This window comes from Sinocyclocheilus grahami, unplaced genomic scaffold (genome assembly GCF_001515645.1).
Source record: "Sinocyclocheilus grahami isolate Dianchi unplaced genomic scaffold, SAMN03320097.WGS_v1.1 scaffold1176.1, whole genome shotgun sequence".
Classification (NCBI taxonomy): domain Eukaryota; kingdom Metazoa; phylum Chordata; class Actinopteri; order Cypriniformes; family Cyprinidae; genus Sinocyclocheilus; species Sinocyclocheilus grahami.
The window spans coordinates 151747-161962 of record NW_015506355.1 but is presented as its reverse complement, the minus strand read 5'-3'; the positions used below and the strand labels follow the sequence as shown (position 1 = coordinate 161962).

Here is a 10216-nt window from a genome sequence, read left to right as displayed (position 1 = left end):
GCACAACAGTCCTTCTGTGGCTTTATAGGTAATATTTTCACCTACACAATTTAGCAAAATCAGACAATATTGTGTCTAATATATACCACAATATTAACTTCTTATTATTGAATTGTTGTAAATAAATATCACATTTGGAACTGGTCAGTGCTCAAAAAATGCTGGGAAATCACTTCATGTAGCCCCAAGAGTGATTACTGATAAACTGTCTGAAAAATAGAAAGTCACGTTTTAGAGAAGAAAAAAATCACCCACTGATTTTCAAAGCTGCTAACGACTTTCTACTTTGCGGATCTTGATAGAAATGTAGGGACGTGAAAAGTACAATACTTGTCTTTCAAATATAGTGAAGTTAAAGTCATAAGTTTCCAGAAAAAATTATACTCAAGTAAAGTACAGATACTCAAAAAGTGTACTTAAGTACAATACTCAAGTAAATGTACTTAGTTACTGTCCGCCTCTGATCTGCATCCATCTAGTTCTTTCCATATTTCCATTTAGTATTCTGATTCTTTCATTATTCACTCCTGTGCTCAATTCCAAACTCATTTAGCTGCTTATCAATTCTTCTCCGCCTACTAGACTTTCCTTCCATTTTTTTCACACTTCACATACAGTATCTCTCTCTTTATCAATGTGATCTGTGTGTCTGCCCATTGGGTTTAGTGTTGAGAAAGGAAATTCAGTTTGTGCCTTCATAAGGAATGGCTAAGTTTAGGTCATCAGTCCTTCTTTAATACAGTTTACAGATATAAGCGAGTTTTCTCTGGTTTATGTTGTTATTCCAGTCTGGGTTTTTGTAAGAAAGCTATAAATGCTAGGTTATGCAGCTCATACTGGCTGATCTCATGTCAGTATGCTGGTTTATCCAGTAATAGCTGATGGTTGAATTAGGATATTGGAGGTTGTTCCAGGTTTGGCTGTAACGTCCTCTTCCTACAGCTCTATAAATATTTTAGATAGTGGGCAATAACCGTCCCCATAACTGCTCCCTTCAACTCTCTGTGGTATGTACAGCAGCCCTATACTGATTTAAAGGCCATTACAGCTCACATTCTTACTAGGGATAAATTCACAACTGTACCCATTCACTTTCTGGCAGTGAAAGGTCGGGCAGGGTGACTGTCAGGGTGACACCTTGCTGAACTCAGTTAAGCAATAAACCTAACTGAGTTCCAGAGATGTAGCATAAAGAAATAGGTTTGTTATATATTTCTATGAATGTAATCATGCACTGTAAATACATGCATAAACAATTGAATTCTACATAATATGACTTTTTCAAGAGTCGGTATCATTATTATTAAGAAATATTTGTTTTAGGTCTGCTGTAGAATGCAACAAGACGTGGGCTACTGAAAATGTATAAAGTTCTGAAAAGAGAAACTCTGATTATGCGTTTTATAATTGTTAGACATTGCTGCCCTCTAATGGTCAGATTTATGTCAGTACAAATAGCACAAATATTACACTGTAGCTTTCAGACTATTGCTATTTTTATTATTATTTAACTTTATACTACTTTTTCCATTGTAAACATTAAGTATTTGCACTAATGTCATTGTACTTTACTTTTCACACATTTTGTATAGCCTATGCCGTTGCTTTGCAAATGTATAGTTTTTGTCATGCCAATAAAGCATGCATAAATTGAAAGATTAAACTGAGAGACAAATTGCCTAAAATTGCCTTCAGAAAAATTTGATTTCTATTTATTTTCTATTATTTCTTTGAGGTTTGCAATTTTTACAATCTAGCAACCAAAGTGTGTGCTTACACTTTAAGCCCCTGTAAAAGTGCTGTAAAAGGCAATACACACAATATACAATCCATATATACACAATAAACATATAGTAGCATAGTGAGAAATAAACATATACGTTTGGTAAAAATTCATCTTTAGGGTACACTTTTCCCGTGTGTCTTCAGTATAAGGCGGAACCTTTGTTCTTCTGTCTGTTTCCCCCGGGTTGATTCAGATGTAACATGCGTAACTGCACGGTTTAGCCTCAATAAATCGCATTTTTTGCATTCTCCTTAAACAGTAGGTGTCATAAACATTATTTCACTGATGTAATAGTATTTATGAATGTGCTTTTGAGCGAACAGGTGCATTTTGGGCTGTAAAGAAACTTTAAATCGAATGAATTTAAGACCTTGAGATGACATCCGGCTTGCAATAAGACGTTAGATGTGTGTTTCACTGTTGTGTATTATGATTACAGCTTCTTAAAACTTGTCAGAATGCATATGTCTATTTGTAAAATGATTTAAATGCTGACTGATTGGCTTCGGTATGTGTAAAGACTCCCAACACAGGATCCAAGTGGATAGACATGAACCATTTTATTCGATTCAGTAAATCTTAGTGGAAAGATTAACATTTCAGAAACCATCAAGCAAGCGAACTCAACATCCCAATGACTGCATGACTAATGCATGAATCAGTCAGTGTATCCCAAAACTGACTTCAACAAGCAACAATTGTCATCCTGAAAGAATTGCTCTAACAATGCTGAGGACAAAGGCATTGCCTCTACTACAGACACATATAGCAGGTTTGGTGGCTCAGAGAGTTCATCAGCTGGCCTCCATCAAACATATGTGTGGGCTCCCTGAGAAGAGGCGTCAGGCGCTTCTGTACCCCTTTAACAGTCTGGAGGAGCACCTGTCCTCACAGGTCAGTCAGGAAGAATTCAAGATCTTTTATCCCAGCTTGGAGGAACTCCGTCAGGCAGAGACACTGTTCACTCCCTCCTCTAAACATAGTATCGACTACTCTACTTCTGCGGTCCGGTTTGACCATGTACCTCTTCTTAAACAGCCAGAGGTAAGATAAGATTGTCTTTAATAGTAATCACTTGATTAAATGATACAGTGGCCTCAAAATTGACCTGAATTCAAAAAAGTGGGAGAGGAAGAATTATGATTTCAGTTTACATCTGGGTTGTATGTTTATTTTAGCATTTTAATTCATTTAGATCGCTTTCATATATTAATATTCATTCTGAATCATTTGAAGTCATCCTGCGGACCTCTGGTTGAGAACCACTGCACTAGACATTTTAAACTGTGTCTCAAGTTTGCTTTGAGTGCTTGTTTGTATTGCAGGTGTGTTTTATGGGCAGAAGTAATGTGGGGAAATCTTCTCTCATCCGTGCCTTGTTCTCTCTTGCGCCGGAGGTAGATGTGCGGGTCTCTAAAACTCCGGTGAGTCTGTATGTCGGATGTTCTCTGCCGTTCAGTACTCCATGGTCAGAAATGACTCATTCTCAGTCTTCATTTTCACACAGGGCCACACCAAAAAGCTGAATTTCTTCACTGTGGGAAAGGCCTTTACGCTTGTAGACATGCCGGGGTATGGATACAATGCCCCACGGGACTTTGTAGAGATGGTTGAACCGTACCTTCTAGATCGTCAGAAGTAGGTTGAAGTTGATGCTGTTTTTTTATTTGTTCACAATGCTGATATTTGTTTTTGCATGCTTGTGTTGAGTTTATAAAAAAGTAAATTATAAAGCTTGTCTCATTATATATAAATGAGTGATAGAATTCAAAGTTTTTCTTTCTTTGATTTCCTCATTTATGTGTCTCTAGTCTGGTGAGGACGTTCTTGCTGGTGGATGGAGGTGCAGGTCTGCAGAAGGCAGATTTAGTTGCTGTGGAGATGTGTGAGGAGTTCAATTTACCTTATGTGGTGAGTTTGTCTCTTATGCTCTTACTGTGACTGCCCAGCAGGGGTCGTTAGAGTACTATATGCTCTTATCAACATCTCCGTCTAGATCAGTGGTTTGCAACCAGAGGGCCTCAGACAAAAGAAAGCATCAAAATAAACTAAAACACCTGAAACTTGGGATTTTTGGGGATTCCATTCAAAGTTAGATTTTTTGAAATACAAAATTTCACTGTGTACTTTTCATAGTGAGTGTCAGAGAAAGTATCTTGGCATTGTGTCGAGGCCTCTGTTTTTAATATGGATGTAGATAACAGATGTAGATACAACATGAGTTTATTGTCTCTTCATTGGAAATAATGCATTTTTATATATATATATATATAAAGGATGCCAAAAAATAACCTTTTTTTCTCTTTATCATGTTTTAGCTGGTGGTAACTAAAATAGACAGAACCCGACAGGGTACTTTGTTGGCTCTTACTCTACAGCTTCGGGACTTTATTAAAAATCAAACCAGCACGTGTTTCCCACAGCCATTTCTAGTAAGGTGAGATATGCAGACACGCACTCTCTTTTGTAATTTCTTTTTATGTTATAATGATAATCATTTTGCATTCAGAAAAGTTTACACACAAACAGGGTTCAACAAAAAGAAACTTTGCAACAAGCTGGAAAATATAGAGACATAATGTAACTCCATTAATTCAAAAAAACACATTTGCTGAAACATTACTACAAGTCAATTCTGGCAAACCTCATTTATGTTAGCCAGCTAAATAACATTATCTAGGCGTCAAATCAGCAGATTGTTAAAAAAAAAAAAATCCCAGTAGCAATGAAAGAGAAAATATATATTTTTTTTAAATAAAATTTCAAATAAATGCTGTTCTTTTAAGCTTTACATTCATCAAATAATCCCGAAAAGAATGCATCATGATCGCCACAAAAATATTAAGCAGTGCAACCTAAAGAGAATATTAATCTAATAACTTAATAAGAAATGTTTATTGAGTAATGGCTGCTGAAAATTACACTGCTGTTGGTGTCTGCATTTCAGCTACATCGGCCATATCATGGATTGTTACAAAAATGATGGTGTCATTGGAATGTTATAAGATATTTCACATGCCATCTTGCTGATGAGCATATGAGCAGTAATGAGTTTATAATGCACACTCATCCTTCATCACTTCTTTTGGTTTTATGTGAGTGTGCAACTGAGGTACTCTTGATCACCAGCAATTAGATAAATCCTGTTATACAGATATATCAGTGCATCTGACCTGTCATTTTATAGAAACGAGGAAGGTTCTCTCTGTTAGATGAAAAATGTTAATGTGGTCAGATGGTTATCAGCTTGCTGATAAGATAAAGCTAGGAGTTCTGGAAACAGTTGCATTTGCTTTGTGTGTCAATGCAGGAAGTCACTTTTCACAGATAAGGTGATAAGTAGCGTACATTATAACATGTACTCGTAACCTTTTTCTCTCTCTCCCCTTCCTTTGACTTGCAGTTCAGTCCAGTTCTCTGGGATTTATCTGCTCAGGTGTTTCATAACACATGTAACAGGAAATCTACAGCTCAATGCTAAACAGTCGTGAGTGTACTGCACTGCCTTTCCACACGTCACAAAGACAAACCTGAGGTCTGGACCCAATGTCATAAAACCAATTTGAAAATGACTGATTTAAACCATTTAATTATTGAATCTATGTATTTATTATTTTCAAATGCAGAGGCTGGTATCACAATATTACTGGTTTCAGGATTCATGCAGCTCTGTATAAACTCCCTGAATGATCCAGGAATCAAGTGTATGATTTAACAACATTTATATTTTAGTGAGATCTTAGGGTATTCCACAAATGCACATCCCTGTCTGTTGCTGTATAGTCAAGTGCAATATTTGTTCTTCTAAATAAAATGACAGAAAGTGTTGCTCTGAATGTTTACGAGTGACTGTTCAACTTTAAATCTTGCTTTTACTTTTGGAGATGAAACCAAAATGTACCCGCATGATATGATCAGTTTCAGATTACAGTGAATGGATAACAAAAAGACTTCTTACTCTTGAATTTGATCTCTTGGGTCATTTCTTCTCCCTGGTTTGTTGTAAACTTGGTGTGCTATGGTCTATGTTACACACTTTTCGGACATTACTCTTCCTAAATTAATTGTGGTAAGGAGGGTTTTGTCATTTCACCCGAGGTTAACATTCTTATTGCGTATTACAAGGTCATTTTCATTGACTGAGTAAAGCATATTACTGTTTTTTCAGTTGCAGTTGCTTAGACACTAAAATCCATTCAATTTGCCAAGTATTTTAACCCAATACCAAAACTACATATTCAGGAACTGTTTATTATTACTTCTTTCTTTTCAAATAATGGGATTTGAATTAATTTTTTAACTTTTAGAATTCAGAGTTCAAAATGTTTAGAAGTTTCATTAATCTCTTAGTGTAATAACTGCTTGGTATGTAACCCCACAAAAGGCACGCAAAGACTGGAATAGAGCTTCATAAATACATAGTATTTAGCAATTAAAAGGGACCTTCAGCTGAAAGAGCCTTAAACAAGCTAATTTTTTATGTTTTTATTTTTTTACATACCCTGTGAGAGCTGTATATACCAATTCCATCAATGTACTTTGCACCTAAGTGTCCTTACAGATGTTATACTGTTTATGTAGTTATATAAGCGCCTCAAACTGTTTAATAAAAAAAATAAATAATAAAACATTTACTTACTAAAGGTACAGGGTATACGTGTGTGCATTATTGTATTGAAAGAAATGTGAGTGAGGTATCATGCATTCCTATTGTCTCCTATATCTCTAAAGGATCCTTTAAAGAGAATCATACAGTTTATGACTTTTTTTTCATCCGTATGACGCACATTCAGTTTTGGGTCAGGTAGGCATCATGTCTTCTCCACTCAGAAACAGCGGGTGTGGTGATGGTACAGGGCCATACCTGGAGAAAAACAATAAAATTTAAGTGCCACAGTGTTATAAAATGGCAAGAGGGTGCAATTGCATTTATTGTGTCTGAACTTAACCTGAACAATTACATTCTCTTTTTCTTTTCTTTTTTCTCGCCCTCTCTTTATTTGATGTGTTGGCATTTGGACACTGACCCCATAAAACATTTGCAGCAAGTTAATTATTTTTCAACATTTTTTCTCTGAATTTTATAGACCCCAGACATATATTAAAGCTCTAAGAGACAGGTAAAAGTTCAATTTTTGTCACCCGGGATGCAGGAAAGAGGGATCTGAGGGGGGAAAGAAGGTGTTTTGGAAAATGTATAGAAACATTCTGGAATCTTAGCGCCTTTTCTCAAAGAAGCATCATCTCTGCAACCTTTCGATTGGAATCTACACCATCTTCCCTACAGGATCCTACTTTTATTTCTTCCCCACTTAATTCAAACTCACTTTAGTCAACATGTGCGAGCAACCAGAGCCCATCTGCCCCGTAAATGCCACCATCTGCATGGGCACGTCCTGCCTGGTGCCCCGTGATCCGTTCAATGACATCCTCGGCATGGTGATGAGCACCACGCTTACCATCATGCTGGCCTTGGTCATGTTTTCAATGGGTTGCACTGTCGAAGCAAGAAAGCTCTGGGTGCACATCCGCAGACCCTGGGGCATTTTCATCGGTTTCCTGTGCCAGTTTGGCATCATGCCTTTCACAGCCTTTGCGCTTTCATTGATTTTCAACGTGCTTCCAATCCAGGCTATAGTTATCATCATCATGGGCTGTTGCCCTGGAGGTTCCAGCTCCAATGTTTTCTGCTACTGGCTTGATGGAGACATGGACCTAAGGTAAGACTATCAATCTGTTCACTTTTCAATATCTTTGTTACTTGTAACACTGAAGGCTTTCTAGATCCCAGAAATGAACTGTGTGTAAACACCAGCTCTTTTAAACGAAGTCTGTGGTTTTAAATGCAGCAGTGTCATTTGTAGATTTACTTAATTGTTCGCATAAGATGTCTACTAGGCTGAACTAGATTTTTTGCTATTTTATCTGCTTAGTAAATTATATTTATAGATGGGACTTGATTCTAAAATCATGTAGAATTTCAAAATTATTTTTGTCTTTATTATATAATATTTTATTGTTTATTATTTTAGTATAATAATAAAGGTACTGTGATTTATAGTGTATTTGAGAAAGTTTTAAAATACTTTATTGTCCTTTAGCATAACTAGACCCAAATTATTTGAACAGCACTTGCAATTTGATTCGATTTATCGTAATCCATTGATGCATGTTTATAAAGACAGAATGACCATTTTTAGAGCACAACTAAATGCTGATTTCTGCCGCCCATAGCATCAGCATGACAGCATGTTCTTCAATTCTGGCTCTGGGAATGATGCCTCTTTGTCTGTTCGTCTACACCACAGTCTGGACTTCAGGCGATGCTATCCAGATCCCTTACGACAGCATCGGTAAACCAGCCTCAAATGACCGAAACACAAGATTTTCCATTTTATGCATTTGTTTAGTCTTAAATGTTGCTGATGATTTTTCCAGGAATCACACTAGTGACTTTACTTGTGCCTGTCTGTCTTGGGATATACACAAAACACAGGTGGCCCAAAGCAGCCAAAAAGATCCTCAAGGTAAGTTTTTGTTTCTGTGTTTAATATTGTAAACTCGTATGCATTCCATGTAGCTTCACAAGTGTTTTGCTTTTGTATGTATAGGTGGGATCTGTGGTAGGAATCCTCCTAATCATCATCATTGCAGTCATAGGTGGTGTTCTGTATCAGTCCTCATGGACCATTGCTCCTTCACTTTGGATCATTGGTACCATTTATCCATTTATTGGCTTTGGCCTGGGCTTTCTCCTGGCACGCTTTGTGGGACAACCTTGGTACAGGTAAAAATCTGTAAATTTTGTCTTCCCACAAGGCATTAGATGGTTTGTTGGAACAGTTAGCGCAAATCCTGTAAGGGGTCAATAAATGTGGCAAAATGTCTGAAGAAAAACACTTTGTGATGGTTTATTTCTCATGAACGTGTTGCAGGTGCCGCACCATCGCTTTAGAAACAGGCATGCAGAACTCGCAGCTGGCCAGTACTATTACCCAGCTTTCCTTCAGTCCTGCGGAGCTTGAGCTCATGTTCGCTTTCCCCTTAATCTACAGTATCTTTCAACTGGTTGTAGCTGGGATTGCGATAGGACGTAAGAAGAAACTCTTGTTCACTCTGCATTTACTCATTGGAAATATGATTGCTTGTTTTGGAAATCATAACATTCATTTTAATTTAAAATGTTGCTAAGTCATATCATGATGTCCCTTGATGTATTTGCAGTTTATTACTCTATAAAGCGCTGCAGGCGAGGGACATCGGCAGAGGAGGATGGGGAAGGCGCACGGAGCACAGTTGAGGATCAGGATAAGCAGAATTACGCCTTGGAGAATGGTGGCTTTCACACTGATGAGAATGGCAACACTGAGAATAAGGACAAAGGTACAAAGTTGTGAGCCAAACATCATTCTGCTAGCCTGTGTAACCAGAGCGGTCAGCACTGACCTTCTGGAGGCAGGAACTTTGAACATGCTATTCAAGCTCAACCAGAGAGTATATGGATAAACTCAACCCCAGTCGAGACAAGTGGATGCACTTTCCCACATTATAAAAAAAAAACATGGTTTTTACGTTGAGTATGCCCACAGGTTTACTAACACAAAGCTGTGTTTTGTCTGTGTATTTTGTGTTATGTTTTGTTTTTGGTCTTCAAATTTCAATTAATATACCTTAGATTCAGCATATTTACTGAAATACGCTGACTCTCCTCAAATGCCCTAAAAATGCTAGAAATTCCAACACCAATGTAATAAAAGTGAAATATTTAATAATTTAAGAAAACATATATTACATATGTCTAGTAGGTTGAATGTAAGCTAATTTATTTAAATGTTACTTTGTATACACATAATTGTAATGGACCTTTAATGTTTTGTTTTTTAAATTATTTATGTATAGTACAGAAAATGTATACTTACATTGTAAGCCTTTTTATTACCAAAATGTTACCAAGATTGAGCAATAGTATTTTTCCACGTGCATGGGGACCAAAACAATAGGGATTTCTTTCTTTATTTTTTCTTTAATTGCTTTAAATTACTTAACATTTAAACATTAACATAAACATTGCTTACAAGCTCTGAAAAAAATTTGATTGGCATTTCATGCAATGTTTGACTTTTTTTCATTTTGTTGGTGGTATTTATATGCAAAACAAAATAAACAATTTTTTTTTTATATATATATATATTCAAAAAGGTGATGTCAGATCTTGATCCTAACAGACTTTAAAATGTCATGATTTTTTTTACTACACCAGAAGCTGATTATGTTGGGAATGTATTATACCCTGCATGAGGATAATTCTTATGAGATTGCTCTTAAATCAGCTTATTTAAGGTTTCATTAACCTTCGTCCAATAAATATTACAAATTGTTGGAATTTGATCAAATGATTCTGCTGAATAATAATCAGCTCAGAATGGCTAA

At 36.5% G+C, this 10216-nt stretch overlaps 2 protein-coding genes across 4 annotated transcripts; both read left to right on the top strand.

The window, feature by feature from the left end:
* Positions 1-1978: 1978 nt before the first annotated feature.
* Positions 1979-6374, top strand: LOC107567641 (GTP-binding protein 8-like). Of its 3 annotated transcripts, none has more exons than XM_016253353.1 (7): positions 1979-2830; positions 3112-3210; positions 3294-3424; positions 3598-3697; positions 4105-4223; positions 5190-5321; positions 5413-6374. In XM_016253353.1, exons 1-6 carry the CDS (start codon positions 2513-2515, stop codon positions 5275-5277), a joined length of 855 nt encoding a protein of 284 aa, XP_016108839.1. In that variant the 5' UTR covers positions 1979-2512; the 3' UTR covers positions 5278-5321; positions 5413-6374. The 3 variants fall into 3 exon arrangements, with proteins under 3 accessions (XP_016108839.1, XP_016108836.1, XP_016108838.1); XM_016253352.1 differs by having other exon boundaries at positions 1980-2044; positions 2307-2830; positions 5190-6374; XM_016253350.1 differs by having other exon boundaries at positions 5190-6374.
* A 560-nt stretch (positions 6375-6934) lies between these two features.
* LOC107567642 (ileal sodium/bile acid cotransporter-like) lies at positions 6935-9522 on the top strand. Its single transcript, XM_016253354.1, has 6 exons — positions 6935-7506; positions 8021-8139; positions 8225-8313; positions 8398-8573; positions 8722-8879; positions 9011-9522. Exons 1-6 carry the CDS (start codon positions 7124-7126, stop codon positions 9181-9183), a joined length of 1098 nt encoding a protein of 365 aa, XP_016108840.1. The 5' UTR covers positions 6935-7123; the 3' UTR covers positions 9184-9522.
* The last annotated feature ends 694 nt before the right edge of the window (positions 9523-10216 follow it).

Excerpts from the sequence above, each read along its gene's own strand:
- LOC107567641 (XM_016253353.1), top strand. The coding sequence starts at position 2,513 with ATGCTGAGGACAAAGGCATTGCCTCTACTACAGACACATATAGCAGGT. Across the intron at positions 2,831-3,111 it reads CTCTTCTTAAACAGCCAGAG|GTGTGTTTTATGGGCAGAAG; the intron begins GTAAGATAAGAT and ends TTTGTATTGCAG. Across the intron at positions 3,698-4,104 it reads AGTTCAATTTACCTTATGTG|CTGGTGGTAACTAAAATAGA; the intron begins GTGAGTTTGTCT and ends ATCATGTTTTAG.
- LOC107567642 (XM_016253354.1), top strand. The coding sequence starts at position 7,124 with ATGTGCGAGCAACCAGAGCCCATCTGCCCCGTAAATGCCACCATCTGC. Across the intron at positions 7,507-8,020 it reads GATGGAGACATGGACCTAAG|CATCAGCATGACAGCATGTT; the intron begins GTAAGACTATCA and ends TGCCGCCCATAG. Across the intron at positions 8,140-8,224 it reads GATCCCTTACGACAGCATCG|GAATCACACTAGTGACTTTA; the intron begins GTAAACCAGCCT and ends TGATTTTTCCAG.